Raw genomic sequence first — 19855 nt, forward strand, 5'->3', positions numbered from 1 at the left:
TGGGTTCAATGCCGTTTTTCAACACACAATAGGCTATAGATGGCAGCAAGCATAACTGGTAGAGGAAGAACCTGGGATTTTTCCAGTAAGAACACACGACCCATAGGAAGTTATTGGCAAGCTTTCTTGCATACCCTCAACTAAGACTGCAATGTTTAATGACTTAGTTTATTTCACTGCCTGGAAATGTTGACAGAATTGGTTAATACGTAAACATAAATGCAAGTGGCAGATATTGAGGCAGGAACTACACGTAAAAATTAAATTATACATGTCACCATTTCTGTGATAGAGTATAGTGTAGTAGGATATTTTCTTTTGTTGTGAGTCTATGGTCTTGAAGTAACTGAAAATAGCTAAAACCAAAAATATTGTAAAATTCAACAAATAATTTATTTCCCAAGAATATAAATTGAAGTTTTAAAAAATTACTTACAGAATTGCAAATTAAATCCAAAATAGTTCTAAAAAGTTCTGTTGCGATTCCAAATTTAAGAAGTTCCAGTTGAAATCCATTGGTGCTCCAAATAAAGTCCAGTATTGAATGTGTTTATGTGCCCGTAGTCTCAGATGTGCTGATGTGCTAATGGCCTGGAATGTTGTGGTGAGTTAACAGTCTTTTGATTTATCACAATCATATATACTGATGTATCATAATAATACAATCCAAAATGTTCTTGTCTGAATTCACTATAATACCAAATCAGTGTATTAGTCCAAGAATATTATTTAGCACTTTGTTATTCTAGTGAATAATAATTTGAATAAAGAATTCCCCCCCGACTAAAACCTCTACACAACAATAGCATTGATTCTGCATCAGATGTTAAAGCAAGAATGGGTAATTTTTCAGCTAAACAGCATTACATAAAAAGGTAAGACACAATAATAGAGCCAGAATGTAGGTCAGTCTCCTTTATAAAACATTCAGAGTTGTCAACAAGTTCTCTAATTTCCAAGTGAAATCCTTTGTCCTGGATTCAAATAAACCTGTCTACCTCCAGTTGTAATGATAGGAATTATTAACCCATACTTGTAGAGAACTATTAGCTATGTATTATGTTGTTTATTAAATAAATGTCACAGGTGAGGTGCACCATTAACTTGATCGTGGACAAGATTTAGTACAAACTACAGATGTACATAACTCATAATCATTAAGAAAAGCCAGCAAATAATACAAATTAAATATACATAACACATAATCATTAAGAAAAGCCAGCAAATAATACAAATTAAATATACACAACACTGTTAATTATGTTTTTATTTAGGTGTAATTTTCACATGGAACGTGGCATCACTTAGAAAAAGCAGAAGTTGATGAGAATTGATTATAGCACATTGCACAGCAAGTTTGCTGATAATTCTTAAAGAAATTTCTTTAAACTGAAGCATTCACCTTTCAGCAACATGTTTATCAGTTTGAAGTTTGACCATTGAATAGTAAGTTTTTATGTTTAAAAAAATTGTAATTTCAAGTTCGTAAGCTATTGCATAGTTTCTTAGTTGATGTAGATCATCCATGCCCATGTCTGTCCAATATAAACTTTTTGCATCATGTACATAAATGTTACAGTAAGGTTGATTGATTGATTGTGGATTTTTTGGTGCACCTGCACTATAACACTATATAGCATCACAAAAAGTTATATGAGGCAAAGAATACTATAAAAGGTTTGTTATAAAAGTGATAAAATCACACACAAAAACAACATGGTGGATATATATATATATAGATTACATTAACTTTTCTTTGTTAAGTAACGTCATCTTATGAAATACACAACATTTATTTGTTAAGAAGCAGCATCATGCAAAACACAACTTTTATTTGTTAACTAACATCATCATACAAAACACACTTTTATTTGTTAATTAACGTCATCATACAAAACACACTTTTATTTGTTAACTAACGTCATCATACAAAACACAACCTTTATTTGTTAGCTAGCATCATCATATGAAACACAACTTTTATTGTTAACTAGCGTCATCTTACGGAGATCTTGTACAAGTACAGATTTTGCTTTAGATTAGCGGTTCCCAAAGTGGGTGGTGGGATTACCGAGGGATGCTCTAACGCTGAATAATGCATTTTACGGGGTAAGGAAGGAGGGGTGCTGAGGATTACCAAGGGGATGGTGACCTTTAAAAGTTTAGGAACTACTGCTTTAGATCATCAATCATCAGTCAATTCACAGATTCACATCCCATGCTTCTCAAGATAATCTGGGTGCAATTCCAAAAACGAATCCATGTTTCCTTTCTCCTCTTGCACTTGTGTTCCATATAGTGTTTGTTCTGGCCTCCCTACCAATTGTTTGCAAACTCCATACTGTAATTACACTGTGTAATGTTCTCATCTTAATCCAGCCATTCCTTATCTTTTGACCATATATGCTGAAACATTCAAATTTGCACTCTCAGGACTCATCTTGAGGTTAAGATTTAAAGTGTGGTAAACATTTTATTATTTTTAATAGCAATTGATATTAAGGGCTTGAAAATGTATTCAGACAGTAGTCTTCATTTACACTGATGATTAGAACTTAAATTTGCATTTCATCAACTATTGTTCTCTTGTTGTTTGTTGATTTGGATGTAATGCCATTTTACAGCAAAAATAGGTCATGCATGGTGGCTATTATAACTAGTGGAAGAAGAACATCGGAAAATCCTAGTAGAACCATTAACCCATGGGAAGGTACTGGCAAGCTTTCTTACATGTCCACATTGACCAAGCCTGAAACTCCAACCCACACTGACGAAGGTTAGTTGGCAGTGAGTGGTAAAGGTGAGTGCTTTAGACCACTCATCAACCGATGGCCCTTATTTCACAATTGTCACTGGATAAATGTTGAATCACTTAAATATGAAATTTCACTTTTCGATGTTATCTTAAAATCCGTCCCAGATTCTAGTTAAGAAACTGGAAGTCTGAACCCAAACTTTAGGCTGTACCTAAAATATTCAGAGAATCTGGCATCTTCTTGTTGCAGGATTTAGAGGGTTCTATTCGCCAGATTGCAGACTTTCTGGACAAGCCTTTGTCCAATTTGGATGTAAAGAAGATAGCTTACCACTGTCAGTTTGAAAATATGAAAAAAAATGACAGTACCAATTTCTCCTGGGGCACAAAACTTGGAATACTGGACCTGACAGAATCACAGTTCATGAGAAAAGGTATGACTGAACTTTCTATTTAATCTTTCTGTTGTGTAGCTGTTAACTTAAAAGGTGTCAGTTAATATATTCCTGTACTGATATTGCCATTGCCAAGGTTTTGTGTTTCATCTGTTTAGCAATAAATAGTATTGATTTAAGCAATCTAATTCCAAAATATTTTCACTTTGACCTAGTTTAATGAATTAAAGTGATATATGCCATAAAGATCTCAGCCTTTCTTTACTTTTACTCACAGTTATTGACATACCAAATGACAGTGTAAAACATACCATGTGTTTGTTTCCTAGTTTTGTTATCTTTTTTGTATTTATCTCCAAGACAGTCAACTTTCAGTATGATGAAATCCTTCAAGTTTTTTTCCACTGGAACAAGTCACTTCAGTACAATGCATTATCGATTTTGAGTTGCTTAAAAAATGTTTCATTAACTGGGTCTGGTTTCCTCCACCTCATCCTAATTTATAGTCTTTTGTTTTTTATATATGGGGTGTCATACCCTTGATTGAAAGAACAGTGATATACAGTGGAGACTGGCTATAAGTAATCTTAGCATTATCTATTCTTAGACATAACAAACACAAGTTGTAGATCTAATAAAACACAGACGTAACAAACATCCATTGTAGATCTAATAAAACACAGATATAACAAACATCCATTGTAGATCTAATAAAACACAGACATGACAAACAACCATTTTAGATCTAATAAAACACAGACATGACAAACACCCATTTTAAATAACACACAATACATAGGTTCAATAGACACTTTATTGTACACATAATATATTCTTTGGTATAACGGGGGCAAGTCCTGTCACAGCACACTGCACCAGCCAAACTCTGAATTTTTTGTTCTGTAGGAATGCCTCAGGGAGAGAGACTTGTTGGAGTCTGTAGGGTTGTGAAGAGTGTCCAACACCTGTATGTGGAGCCACAAGGGGCTGATACAAGGTATATAGGGACACTGATAACCAAAACTCAACAAGTCTGATCCTGAGGATGCCATGATAACAAACATCAGCCGATACTCCATACATTCACTGTAGGAAGTGGGTATGAAGTATATGGGCATAATAATTGAGTACATTTAAGTACTGACACAAATTGGGGTTCAAAAGCAAAGTTGTGAATGCATGAAACTTGGCAATGGCCCATGTTCCATAGGAATACCTCAGGAAGAGAGACTCTGGGGAGTTTGTTGGGTTGTGAACAGTGTCTGACACCTGTATGTGGAGCTGCAAGGGGATGATACGAGGTATATGGCGACAACGAGAACCGAAACTTGATAAGTCTATTCCGCCGATACTCCATACATCCACCTTGTATGAAGTATACTTGGCCTAGTAGTTGAGTATATTCAAGTACTGACAAACTTGGGGTTCAAGCAAAGTTGTGAATGCACGGATTTGGGCAATGGCGCCAGAGAACAGAACTGGAACAGTATGCTATGCAGGTAATGCCCCAAATAAATGACATGGTGGAATAAGGGGATGCAGGTTTTTCTTTCCGCAGATAATTTTAAGGTAAATGCAGCTCCGACATTGAAAAGCATGCATCTCTACAGGCATCTGGATTATTGTATGAATGCCTCAAACAACTGTCATAATGTTTGATCACGTGCTCCAACTCGGTCATCTGATTGGTTCAACAAGACAACATATCTAAATTTAGTTACTAGCTTATTAACAAATGCTGGTTGCAAGGACATCATGTCTGGCAGAGCAACCATTGTAGACAAAGAGGGGCCCAACAAGGGGCCAGAGAAGGATGCACTGTGTTACTCAAATTATATTTAATCAATTAAATTACAGTTTAGATCTAAAAAAACAAAGACATGACATATACCCATTTAAGATCTAATAAAACACAGACATGACAAACATGCATTTTAGATCTAATATAACACAGACATAACAAACACCCATTGTAGATCTAATAAAACACAGACATGACAAACACCCATATCAGACCTAATAAATACAGACATGAGAAACACCCATGTTACACCTAATAAAACACATGGTATGGTTTAAACAGAAATCAAGGTATGTGAAATTTTTTCAGTGCAGAAAATGCATCCATCTTTGTGAGTGTTTCATTGTTTCATTATTTTGGTTAATTAAAGACAGTAAATTTAAAATTGTTCCTGTTAATGAAATCGTGTGCAAGCATTTTCTTCCAAGTTTGACATCTTTTAACATTTACCTTTAGTGTTTAACATGTGACTCTTTGTCTTGATTAGTGTGTTTGCCATTCAGTGACAGGTCTTGAAATAATAGATAACTAACGATATTAGCGTAGCATTTTCTTTAAAAATTGTACCACATAATGAAAGAATAATATTTGGTTCATATTTCAGGAAGATTTGGTGAAAGATAATGAAGTTTAGAGAGTGTCAATTTGTATGTTTTCTGTAGCGTAACCAAGGTGACAGACTTAGTTACCTTATAGAATCACTTAGAAGTTGGGTAGAACTGCAGACATCATAGACATAGATCAGCCAGCATATTATGCAATGACAGATTAGGATTTGTGCACTTTGCATTTTAATCAACTTCATTGTAGTTATATGGTAACCAGTAAAAAGCCGATTCATAGCATGCAACATACCACAGACATTGTTACATAATAAATCAAACAGAGCTCAGCTTGAGACTGGGCATCGGTCCATTTAATAAATCAAACAGAGCTCAGCTTGAGACTGGGCATCAGTCCATTTAATAAATCAAACAGAGCTCAGCTTGAGACTGGGCATCGGTCCATTTAATAAATCAAACAGAGCTCAGCTTGAGACTGGGCATTGGTCCATTTAATAAATCAAACAGCTCAGCTTGAGACTGGCCATCAGTCCATTTAATAAATCAAACAGAGCTCAGCTTGAGACTGGGCATCGGTCCATTTAATAAATCAAACAGAGCTTGAAATTGGGCATTAGCCCATTTAATAAATCAAACAGAGCTCAGCTTGAGACTAGACCTCAGTCCATTTAATAAATCAAACAGAGCTCAGCTTGAGACTGGGCATTGATCCATTTAATCAATCAAACAGAGCTCAGCTTGAGACTGGGCATCAGTCCATTTAATAACTCAAACAGAGCTCAGCTTGAGACTGGGCATCGGTCCATTTAATAAATCAAACAGAGCTCAGGTTGAGACTGGGCATCGGTCCATTTAATCAATCAAAAAGAGCTCAGGTTGAGACTGGGCATCAGTCCATTTAATAAATCAAACAGAGCTCAGCTTGAGACTGGGCATCAATCCATTTAATAAATCAAACAGAGCTCAGCTTGAGACTGGGCATCAGTCCATTTAATCAATCAAACAGAGTTCAGCTTGAGACAGGCATCAGTCCATTTAATAAATCAAGCAGAGCTCAGCTTGAGACTGGGCATCGGTCCATTTAATCAATCAAAAAGAGCTCAGATTGAGACTGTGCATCAGTCCATTTAATAAATCAAACTGAGCTCGGCTTCCGACTGGGCTTCAATCCATTTAATAAATCAAACAGAGCTCAGCTTGAGACTAGGCATCAGTAAATTTAATAAATCAAACAGAGCTCAGCTTCAGACTGGGCGTTGATCCATTTAATAAATCAAACAGAGCTCAGCTTGAGACTGGGCATCGGTCCATTTAATAAATCAAACAGAGCTCAGCTTGAGACTGGGCATCAGTCCATTTAATAAATCAAACAGAGCTCAGCCTGAGACTGGACATTGGTCCATTTAATAAATCAAACAGAGCTCAGCTTGAGACTGGGCATCAGTCCATTTAATAAATCAAACAGAGCTCAGCTTGAGATTGGCATTGATCCATTTAATAAATCAAACAGAGCTCAGCTTGAGACTGGGCATCAGTCCATTTAATAAATCAAACAGATCTCAGCTTGAGACTGGGCATCGATCCATTTAATAAATCAAACAGAGCTCAGCTTGAGACTGGGCATCAGTCCATTTAATAAATCAAACAGAGCTCAGCTTGAGACTGGGCATTGGTCCATTTAATAAATCAAAAAGAGCTCAGCTTGAGACTGGGCATCAGTCCATTTAATAAATCAAACAGAGCTCAGCTTGAGACTGGGCATCAGTCCATTTAATCAATCAAACAGAGTTCAGCTTGAGACAGGCATCAGTCCATTTAATAAATCAAACAGAGCTCAGCTTGAGACTGGGCATCGGTCCATTTAATCAATCAAAAAGAGCTCAGCTTGAGACTGTGCATCAGTCCATGTAATAAATCAAACAGAGCTCGGCTTCAGACTGGGCATCAATCCATTTAATAAATCAAACAGAGCTCAGCTTGAGACTGGGCATCGGTCCATTTAATCAATCAAAAAGAGCTCAGATTGAGACTGGGCATTGATTCATTTAATAAATCAAACAGAGCTCAGCTTGAGACTGGGCATCGGTCCATTTAATAAATCAAACAGAGCTCAGCTTGAGACTGGACATCAGTCCATTTAATAAATCAAACAGAGCTCAGCCTGAGACTGGACATTGGTCCATTTAATAAATCAAACAGAGCTCAGCTTGAGACTGGGCATCGGTCCATTTAATCAATCAAAAAGAGCTCAGGTTGAGACTGGGCATCAGTCCATTTAATAAATCAAACAGAGCTCAGCTTGAGACTGGGCATCAATCCATTTAATAAATCAAACAGAGCTCAGCTTGAGACTGGGCATCAGTCCATTTAATCAATCAAACAGAGTTCAGCTTGAGACAGGCATCAGTCCATTTAATAAATCAAGCAGAGCTCAGCTTGAGACTGGGCATCGGTCCATTTAATCAGTCAAAAAGAGCTCAGATTGAGACTGTGCATCAGTCCATTTAATAAATCAAACAGAGCTCGGCTTCCGACTGGGCTTCAATCCATTTAATAAATCAAACAGAGCTCAGCTTGAGACTAGGCATCAGTAAATTTAATAAATCAAACAGAGCTAAGCTTCAGACTGGGCGTTGATCCATTTAATAAATCAAACAGAGCTCAGCTTGAGACTGGGCATCGGTCCATTTAATAAATCAAACAGAGCTCAGCTTGAGACTGGGCATCAGTCCATTTAATAAATCAAACAGAGCTCAGCCTGAGACTGGACATTGGTCCATTTAATAAATCAAACAGAGCTCAGCTTGAGACTGGGCATCAGTCCATTTAATAAATCAAACAGAGCTCAGCTTGAGATTGGCATTGATCCATTTAATAAATCAAACAGAGCTCAGCTTGAGACTGGGCATCAGTCCATTTAATAAATCAAACAGATCTCAGCTTGAGACTGGGCATCGATCCATTTAATAAATCAAACAGAGCTCAGCTTGAGACTGGGCATCAGTCCATTTAATAAATCAAACAGAGCTCAGCTTGAGACTGGGCATTGGTCCATTTAATAAATCAAAAAGAGCTCAGCTTGAGACTGGGCATCAGTCCATTTAATAAATCAAACAGAGCTCAGCTTGAGACTGGGCATCAGTCCATTTAATCAATCAAACAGAGTTCAGCTTGAGACAGGCATCAGTCCATTTAATAAATCAAACAGAGCTCAGCTTGAGACTGGGCATCGGTCCATTTAATCAATCAAAAAGAGCTCAGCTTGAGACTGTGCATCAGTCCATGTAATAAATCAAACAGAGCTCGGCTTCAGACTGGGCATCAATCCATTTAATAAATCAAACAGAGCTCAGCTTGAGACTGGGCATCGGTCCATTTAATCAATCAAAAAGAGCTCAGATTGAGACTGGGCATTGATTCATTTAATAAATCAAACAGAGCTCAGCTTGAGACTGGGCATCGGTCCATTTAATAAATCAAACAGAGCTCAGCTTGAGACTGGACATCAGTCCATTTAATAAATCAAACAGAGCTCAGCCTGAGACTGGACATTGGTCCATTTAATAAATCAAACAGAGCTCAGCTTGAGACTAGGCATCAGTCCATTTAATAAATCAAACAGAGCTCAGCTTGAGACTGGGCATTGATCCATTTAATAAATCAAACAGAGCTCAGCTTGAGACTGGGCATTGATCCATTTAATAAATCAAACAGAGCTCAGCTTGAGACTGGGCATCAGTCCATTTAATAAATCAAACAGATCTCAGCTTGAGACTGGGCATCGATCCATTTAATAAATCAAACAGAGCTCAGCTTGAGACTGGGCATCGGTCCATTTAATAAATCAAACAGAGCTCAGCTTGAGACTGGACATCAGTCCATTTAATAAATCAAACAGAGCTGAGCTTGAGACTGAACATCAGTCCATTTAATAAATCAAACAGAGCTCAGCTTGAGACTGGGCACCATTTCATTTACTCATTCAAACAGCTCAGCTTGAGACTGGGCATTGGTCCATTTAATAAATCAAACAGAGCTCAGCTTGAGACTGGGCGTCAGTCCATTGCAGTGTTGAATATCAATGACAAAAAGGATTACCAAATCTGAATGCATGCATCGAGTCAAGAATTAAATTCTGAAATTTTTATGTTTTTTTTAAAGGTGAAGTAGGAGACTGGAGGTCACATTTCAATCAGGACACCAATGAGCAGATCAACAAGATGATCTCCTTCAGGTTCCACAACTCTGGACTGCATTTTGATTATGACATTAAAATCCCGGTCCTGGACAGCTCTCCTTCAGAAGGACGGACAATGGTGTGATTGTATGATTATTGCTGTCATTTAGCACCTTGGATTTCTGTGAGAATTAAATACTCTTGCTCAAAAATTCAGATGAAATTCATTCAGTTCTTTTTTATCAGTTTAAATGTATAGCGTTTAATACATTAATTTCATACTTTAATGCAAACCCCCCCCTCCCCAGCAGCGTTCTGTTTTTATAGATGTGTATCATCAACCAGTCTTTTTGTTTCATGATAAGATTTCTGACCTCACTTTAGGTTTACTTAAAACAGGGGATCAGCCTGTCAGCATCCAAGTAGATTTTGTGAAAACTAAAATCCTGCAATTTTGGATTTATTGCATTTAAACCAAACCAATTTTAAACCCAAACTTTCTAGAATTGGATTTCTATTGGAAATCATGCTGTTGCGTAAATGTTACATTTTTCGGCATGAATCTAGTTTGTTTAGCATGTGTACATTTAAATTATACATAGAATATTTATATGTGTTAACTAATATATTTCAGAATAAAGTCACTTTAATGAAGGTTGCTCTATTTAGCTCAGCATTTGCCTAATGTTGGCAAATTGTCTCTATCTTTCCAAGCATGAAAGATAAACATAAGTTTTGCAGCAGAAGCACATGTAAAAGTTTGTCAAAACTGGCTTTAAGACAATTCAGAAAAGTTGGCAAAATTTCAGATGGATTTACAGAGTTGGTCTAATGTTGATCTAACACTAAATAAAAATGCCACAGAAGACTAGTTATGTTAGCCCAACATTGTCCTGACACAGTACAATAGTCTCTGCTTTTGCCAGCATGGAAGATAATCACTTCCTTGGTCCTAAAAGATACATATGAAATTGTGGCAAAACTCACTTTTGAAAATTGAGAAACTGAGTTGACAAAATCACATGTGAACTCTCTACATGTGCCATTTCTTCCAGGTGATGTATGGTATCAGTATATGGTTGATAATATGAGAATAATTTGCAAATTAGTCTGAATTACAAGTGATTTTATTAAACAAACATAAAATAGTTACCAAAATTGAAGTATACTTTACATAGTAGTGGGGGAGTAATGATCCACATATTTAAATCAATAATTGCCAACACTTTATAATATGTGAAATGTGCAAAACATATAATTCCAGACAGTCTTGAACTGCTGTATTGTACACTCCACAGTGTATTGGTTTTACATGTAGCTAAACTTTGGGTGAATGTTAGGCTAATGTTGGCAGAAAAGGGGTGTAACTCTTCTCAGCTTTATACATCAGTACATGTACTTAAGGCATCAGTTGTTTTTGTTTTCTGCTCCCCACCAATGAAAATTGTTTTGGGAAAGGACATGTAGTGGTTGAGCATTGTGATCATCTTTTATTGTCTTTCATTTCCCAGTGTGGGGCCCCAAGTAGTCTAAAGCTAATTATGGTTTTAATCTCATTTAATGAATAACAGTCTTCTCTGTAAATTTATGGAGAATTGAGAAAAAGAAAAATTGTAACAAATATTTACAAATAAAAACAAAACTTTTAAATTCCAGAAAGATGTATAATTTCCAAGGAGAAAATTTATTGATCACATTGTACTAGTCAGTCTGATTTTTTTTCATCCCAGCCAGTATATTGTGGATTTACTATTTAAACTAAGCAAGTGGATGATGTACAAATTATATTTACAAAATTACAAAATAAATAGGGGCCTCGAGTGGTCAGGTGGTCTAAAGTGCTCTCCGTTACGGATCATTGCCATCTCACCTCTGTCTGCATGGGTTCGAGTCTCGGATTCGGCCAATGTGGATATGTGGGAAAGCTTGCCAGTAGCTTCTCAAGGGTCGGTGGTTCTTTCCGGGGATTTCCCGGGTTCTTCCTCCACCATTAATACTGGCCACCATGTATAGCCTATCGTGTGCTGAAAAATGGCGTTAAACCCTACAACAACAACTACAAAATTACAAAATAATTAGGGGCCCCGAGTGGTCAAGTGGTCTAAAGCACTCTCCATTACGGATTACTGTCATCTACCTCTGTGTAGGTTCGAGTCTAGGATTCGGCTAATGTGGGTATGTGAGAAAGCTTTCCAGTAGTTTCTCGTGGGTCGGTCATTCTTTCCGGGTTCTTCCTCCACCAGTAATACTGGCCGCCATGCATAGCCTATCATGTGCTGATTAATGGCGTTAAACCCCACAGCAACAACAACAACAGCAAAATAAATACGGTGATAGATTGAGATCACACATGACTAATATCTGTTAATTATTAATATATGTTGAGACAGAAAACACTTACAGTAGTTTGAAAGAGAACACTGTGTTTATGACTGCAAAGGCTATGTTTGGTATTTCACAAGTAAAATAAAACCAGTTAGTGATTTTTGTATGTCAAAAGAAAAGATCAAAACTATTCATGTAAGATGGACAAAGATGAAAAGAAAGTGTGCAAAGGAAAAAAAAGAGTATTTCCCAGATGGGCGCTCTTCCACTTGAGCTTATCCAAGCCAGCACACCCGTTGCACTTTCTCCATGTTTTAAGATACATCCCAGTGCATGGTAAAACCCTTAAGAGATTTATTTGCCCAACACCGCACTACTACTGTTGACAGTGCTTATAAATGATAGCTTGTGGAATGTTGTAGTATTTAACTCTTTTTTTTAAAAAAAATAATTAAAAATGATATTTATATTAATGGTCTAAAATCATCCAAATTCACTTATGAATTTATAGGTTGGTACAAATTTTCTTGTACTATTTCTAGTTGAACACCTATCCCCAAGTAAGAAATGTACCTTACCCATAACTGTCATAAATTAATAGAGCAGTGGGTATTTAAAAGTCATAAAGTTTGCACAGATTGAAGGTCATAGATTCCTCTTGTCAACTACGCAAAGAAAAGTGTATGTTGGTGAGAGATTATTTTTCATTATGACAATTATTGAGATTATATTGGGTTTCCAGAAGATAAAGCCTGCACTATCAATTCCCAGCAGATTGTAATTGCTAAAGATTTCCAAAGATCTCATGTACATTTCATTGGCTTTATCGTTTTTTTTTTTGTACAGGACTGTTACTGCGATTGTTGAAATTGTACAGAGTTACATTTTTATTTATTAATAAGAGACATAAATCACAACCATAGTTCATAGTGCTAGGATGCGCATAGCTTGGTCCCCCATCATTCTTTTGGCTAAGGTAACTGCTAGACTGGTCCCCTGCCATACTTTCACATAAAGTTATGACTGTTACAAGCATTTGTCAACCTTGACCTATCCTAAAAAAAAAAACATGTCTATGGACACAATCTGATGTAAACAAAATGGCTGATGTGTGGATGATTTAGGAATTTCTTTGTACTGATATAAAACAAATTTATTAGAGAATATTTATTCAAGAAATTGATAAGTGAAACTTAAAATCTGATGTTGCATTATTTTGTTTTGACTGATTTACTGAGGTAATGCATTAGAAAGGGCACGTAACTCTGAAACAATTGATAAAATGGGTGTTCAGGATGAAAAAGAATTGTTTCTGTTATATTTATCTACTGACACTAGCTTGTTCACATTTTGAATGTGGTACGTTTCAGCTATTCTTTATTGTAGCACATATAATGGTTTACTTTACAGTAATTTTCTTTCGTTTTATGCATCCATCACCATCCCTACCCAAACTGTACACAATGTTGATTTTTTACAAAGGAACATCATACTGTCTACAATCATGTGGACACAAATAGATCAAGGTAAAAAAGAATGGATTCTTTGCACATTTTTTTTGGTTGTAAGAAATTGAAAAAGAAATATTTTTTTGCCTCTGGAGGCAAAAGCAAAATTATCTCTTTTTCATTTCATACATTATTAAGTGTCAGTCTAATTGTGCTGATTGACAGATGTAAAAACAAACCTTGATAATAATGCTGTCAATTGGACAAAGTATGGCACAGTGACCTATTCTGGACATCATCATGTTTGCTTCTCTAGATGATTCCTCTCATCAAGTTTCTTCAAATGCAAACTTCATTGATCTAAAATATTGGTTTGAGCAGTACAAGTTATTAAAAGTAATTTGCACAAATTATTGTGATGTTGATTTCAAAATGAAACCTAAATATTATATTTCAGAGTTGGCATGTGCAAAATTAAACTAACAAAAATGGAAGCTTTAAATAATCTCAGATTAGGAACAGTAGGTCCAAGTGATTACGTTGTCTTTATAGACATCCCAGACTCTAAGCAGACATTCCTTAATGAGATGTAGCTAGCTGCAAAATATATAAAAACATAAGGTACCAGAAATGTAGACCCTAGTGACGGTGCAGTTCTATTCTCTGTGAATGGGGCGTATATTAAAATCCAACAGTACTGTTTAAACTTTACACAGTTGCAGGAGCATGAGAAGTCACTGCAAGCTTCAGTTTAGGAAACAGCTTTTATTCATTGGGAAGGGGGATCACATGACAACGAATTGTCACTCAAATAAAACTTTGTAAAAGTCACAGGGGCATGAAAAGTTTATGCAAAAGCTTAACTGTTGAAAAAAAGTTATATAAAAGAGTTAACCACCAAATAATTAAGCATGCCCAAGGCCTATGAACTCTGTGTTACTGTCATATACTTAGGGTATAGAAAAATTGGATGGATACAATGCATATTTGCATAGTAACTACATGTACATATTTGCATAGTAACTATATGTACATATTTGCATAGTAACTACATGTACATATTTGCATAGTAACTACATGTATATATTTGCATAGTAACAACATGTACAGGCTAGCTAGATGCAGAAACATTTATGGATGTGAAACAAAGATTTTGAAATTAACCACTCCTAAACATAGGATGTTTTGGAATGCATTCATCTGGCAGAACATTCATTGCATAGTTGGTGAAAGTGAAGGAATTTGGTTTTGAAAGACAGAACACATATCTGCCCTCCCCAACATGATAAAGTTATTCTGTAATACTGGTATGTGAAACACGGAAAGGAAAATCTATCAAGGTGAACAGTCACATAGCTGTCTATATGCAGATATGCAGCTGCATATCAAAATTTGGACAAGGAAGAAAACATAAAATATGTTTCAGTCCAATTATTTAATGATTTGTTAGCATTGCAATCAACCTTGATTTAAGAAAAATCATTCCATGATTTCATGACCGGTGTTTACATTGAGTATATGCAATTGCTTTCTTTTTTGTTCACAGTGGGAATGCCTTTGTCATTCTATTCTTGTGTATGAAAAATGGTATAGCTATGTGCCTGGTGAAGTAAAGGGAATGTTAGTAGTGAGCATTCAAACATGATTTTACAGGTCAAAAGAAATCTTTTGCCTTGAAGTAAAGAATGAAAAACTGCTTAAATAACATGAAATCTAATGAAGATAAAATAACATGAAATCTAATGAAGTTCAAAAAACATGAAGTCTAATGAAGTTAAAATAACAGAAAATCTAACTAAGTTAAAAAAACATGAAATCTAATGAAGTTAAAATAACAGAAAATCTAACTAAGTTAAAATAACATGAAATCTAATGAAGTTAAAATAACATGAAATCTAACTAAGTTAAAATAACATGAACTCTAACCAAGTTAAAATAATATGAAATCTAATGAAGTTAAAATTATATGAAATCTAATGAAGTTAAAATAACATGAAATCTACTGAAGTTAAAACTATGAAATCTAATGAAGTTAAAATAACATGAACTCTAATGAAGTTAAAATAACATGAACTCTAATGAAGTTCAAATTATATGAAATCTAATGAAGTTAAAATATATGAAATCTAATGAAGTTCAAATTATATGAAATCTAATGAAGTTAAAATAACATGAACTCTAATGAAGTTAAAATAACATGAACTCTAACCAAGTTAAAATAACATGAAATCTAAGGAAGTTAAAATAATATGAAATCTAATGAAGTTAAAATAACATGAAATCTAACTAAGTTAAAATAACATGAACTCTAACCAAGTTAAAATAATATGAAATCTAATGAAGTTCAAATTATATGAAATCTAGTGAAGTTAAAATAACATGAAATCTAATGAAGTTAAAATAACATGAAATCTAATGAAGTCATCCACATATGCATGTCAACATTTACTGTCTGCATCAAGTAGTTTTTCCCTAACTGAGATTACTTTTGGAGTTTGAAAACAAAGCCAAATTCAAAATGTTACTAAATGTGTATAAATGGGAACAATTCATGTAATGGCCAGGAAACCTATTTAGATCACCTTTACTTTATTACAAGACATGCTTTCATGTGAAATTAAGTTCTTTTTATGGAAAAAAAATCCCTTATTTTCAAAAAGTACATGATTGTACATTTTTTCAATGTCAGTGTGAGAAAGGAGTTATGTCCCTTCAATTCAAACTGATTTTTACAAGCATGTAACACATTTCTTGGGATGGGGTGGTAGTGGTGGTGATGGCAGATGATAATAAACTTTGTTTGGACAAAAGGAAGTGGTGAATCCACTGATGTCCACTGGCTGAAGAATAAAGAACAAAAAGATAATCATGAAAGTGGCATGTTCCTATGATTTGATTATAGTTAGCAATGAAATTGTACTTAGAACATGTTGTCTGGAACCTGATATTTTGTTTGAAATATGGACTGGAGATTGGAGTGGATTGTTTAGAAAGTGCTCTTTGCTAACATGTGTGGAAATTTAGCACCATACAGTAAAGAAAATAATGACAGACACAGATCTTTAGTGAAGGTGCTGTCTGCTTGCACAAGCTGATCATGGCATGCGTATATAGAATGACAAAGAACTACTTTTACTGAATGCAATTGGGATTGACAGGATTGAATACAAAACATGATGAGTGGCCCTTTCCAGGTTTCTTTTCAATATAATATGATGTCCACTCATGAACACTAAATCATAAGTGTACTTCTACTTAAATGCAATTGGGCAAGAACATTTCAAACTTGGATAACTGGGAAACATGGGTGGAATGTGAATTCAGTTTGCAGGACAGTTACACACCCGACCCTCGATCTTAGGCTGCTATTCCTGTCCAAAAAGGCACTCATCCATATTCTTTGGTAAATGTACTAATTATATATTTTCCTATTCATCAAGCCATAGTTTGCATTGCTAAGTTGCACCAAACTGAAGTTGCTAGCCCTGAAACGTAAGAATTAGGCAAATTTTGCATGCCCCAACAAAGTTACACTCATCGATTAATGGTATGTATGACAGGGTCTGTTGTTAGAACGTATCATAGGAGTAATTTGAGAAGCATTTGTCACTTGGTATTATTTTTTTCCTTGAGGCTATTGATTATTTTCAACATTTAGCTTTCTGTTAGACACATCTGGACAAATGAAGCGACATTATCATATACGCTGGCGCCTTACTTTATATGAAATTAAGCGAAATCTTATTAATGCATGATTTGAAAAATGGGGAGTCTAGATTTAATTTGTACTGTGACTTTATGAACAAACTTGCACTCAAAACGTCTTTCAATGTGCCAAAACAAACATTATTGGACTAGTTCTGTTTCCTGTATATTCAAATTTCAGAAAGGTGAAATTAAATTCGTGTCCTACTGACAAATTGTGTGAATGTTTCTCCTCTCTCTGATTTACCTTTTAATAAAGCGCTGAGATGGAACGTCCAATCATCCTTTCTCTACTTCGGTCAGTGGCGTAGCTTTCAAAACTGTAGATATCTATACAGGTTGTCCTTGTTTTCTTCAAGCAGATTTGGGCCTCTTTCCAGAATTAGAGTCTTGTTCCGCATCCCTCTTAGCAGTTAATAAATCCAAATGTCTCTCATGCTTTCTATCCACATTCCAGTCTTCTGTCAAGCTGACAATGAACAGTACAAAACTAGTTGTTTTTTGGGTTTTTTTGTACTAGGCTATCTGCACAGTGAATATGCAGAATTTGATGAAGCATTCCAAAAGGGTCATCAGAATTTGCTTTGGATGAAGCATTCCAAAAGGATCATCAGAATTATATGAGCATTTGATAGCTATGATAAAGATCTGATAGGAAAGGCAGCAAGGAAAGCCAAACAAACAAAAAACATAAAATAAAAAAAATGCACTAACATCCTAAAATATAGGAAAAAGGAAGACATTTGTTTCCATTCTTCCTAACATACAGTACAGAGAAACCAAAAGAAGGTCAGATCAAGATATATTGACCCATTTGTGGGATTGTGTGACATTCTATGGTTAATCCTCCTGAAAAGACCAGTGGTAGCCTATATCAGATCTTATGTCACTTGTTTAGGCTGGAATAAACAGTAACACAAGAAAGACTGAAAACAAAAAGCTTTGAAAAATACAATAATTTATTTCCCTGGAAAAATTCTATAAAAATGAGAACGAAAATACGAACTTACAGTTTTATAGAATCAAATCCAAAAGTAATCCGAGAATTATCCAAGAATAAAATTTAGTAGTCCTAATAACAAAATGTTCTACTGATTTCACGTTCAGATCTCGACGAAGAATCCAAGATGGAAGACGACGTATGCTACAACCTGTCGTGTTGAAGTCTACAGTTCCTTGTAGAAGTAAGAATTATCATAACGGTTTCTGATAGCTGAATAAATATTTATAAAAAAAACTGTCCTTGTTCCACAATATTACATGAGCACACATTTTCCAGAAAAATAACAGAATTAATTATTTTGAATCCAAGTAATTTGAAATAACTCCAAACAGCACAACATACAACAAACAGTTTAATGGCCCAACTTCTACTGAGATTAATTCTCCAAAACATGGGTTATATGGAGTTTTTAAAACGTAAACAAGGGTCACATGATCATCTAGAAGTTTGTAGAAGCAAATACTTGTAACAGATCACGTTTACCCAGTGTTACCCTGATGAAAACCACAAACCAATCATTTTTACCCTAAGAAATAAAAAAATTTAAAAAACTTTATATCTTAAAGACAAGGTCCCATCATGACCTTGGAAACAACCAATCATTTTAAAATAAAATTGAACTTGTTTACGAAGGTTGCTACAAATTCTGAAACAAGGTCAGGATTTAGATCAACACCTGGTGTTTATAAACTAACAGTCAAGGTCAAAATAGTTTCCAAAAAAAATATCTCGCGAATAAATTTACATTACAATATCATGTAATGAAGAAAAAAATTTTAATATATAAAACTGACAATTAAATTGAAATATATATTAAATCAGATATAATTAAATCAAATATACATAACACAGATCGAAAAATGATCACAAACCAAGAACATTCTTGTATATCTGGGCACAGTGTTGATAGAAGGTGTAAAACATGTCAACATATGATAGAGACAAACACCTTATCTAGCACAATGACGAATGAAAGATTGAACATATATATCTAAACAAAATGTGCAAAACAGAATGTAATTCATCTCATCACTTGTAAGATTTGCGGCCATCAGAGGAATATAACAGCTACACAAAAAGATCTGTCCTCTGAGATCTGATTGGATGACAAAGAAGTTAGAAGCCCAGTTACAGAATACTTCTCTTCCCTTGGCCATACTTTCAGAGACTTTATACAATTTGCAATTGTCTACAACGACATCTTGAGTTCTGAAATAAGGAAAGAAAAATCTTACTGAATACGCCGCCAATTTATCTTGGGAGTTCGAGCAAATAGGGTGGGATATCCATAGTTTTTAAATAATACTTAGTCAAGTAATATATACAATATTCGTAAATAATGCTTAGGTAAATAGTCATATACAAGATTTGTAATTCAACGTTTCCGTTGTGTCTATTATACGTCTTGTTTTGTTTTTGTTATTTTCCCGTTAACAAAATCTCATTGAGAGCGTTTAGCTTTGTTTCCAAAAAATTAGTTTGCACACAATTCGTTGTTGACTGTGAGTAGTAAGTGGGGGCATTTTACGAACAATGGGAATTAAATGGACAAAACTCCCTGGGCACGTTTACGGACAAGATTTATACGGACAAAAGTTTGGACCTGTATACAGACAATGGAAAGAGTAACGTAGGTTGTGTTTGTATAGGGACAGTAGGAATGGACACTGGGAACAATGTTGC

The 19855-nt window shown here is 35.1% G+C and overlaps 1 protein-coding gene across 1 annotated transcript in view; it reads left to right on the top strand.

Moving 5' to 3' along the window:
* LOC149801151 (sulfotransferase 1E1-like) overlaps window positions 1–9905 on the top strand; it is a 28972-nt gene extending 19067 nt beyond the window's left edge. The window contains exons 5-6 of the mRNA XM_089955171.1: window positions 3006–3189; window positions 9676–9905. Of these exons, the coding sequence (XP_089811297.1) occupies window positions 3006–3189; window positions 9676–9836 (345 nt within the window). The 3' untranslated portion in view covers window positions 9837–9905. The remainder of the gene's footprint in view (window positions 1–3005; window positions 3190–9675) is intronic.
* Window positions 9906–19855: the final 9950 nt, after the last annotated feature.

The sequence above is a fragment of the Sinohyriopsis cumingii genome, chromosome 4 (assembly GCF_028554795.1).
Source record: "Sinohyriopsis cumingii isolate HCF-2022 chromosome 4, ASM2855479v2, whole genome shotgun sequence".
Lineage (NCBI taxonomy): Eukaryota > Metazoa > Mollusca > Bivalvia > Unionida > Unionidae > Sinohyriopsis > Sinohyriopsis cumingii.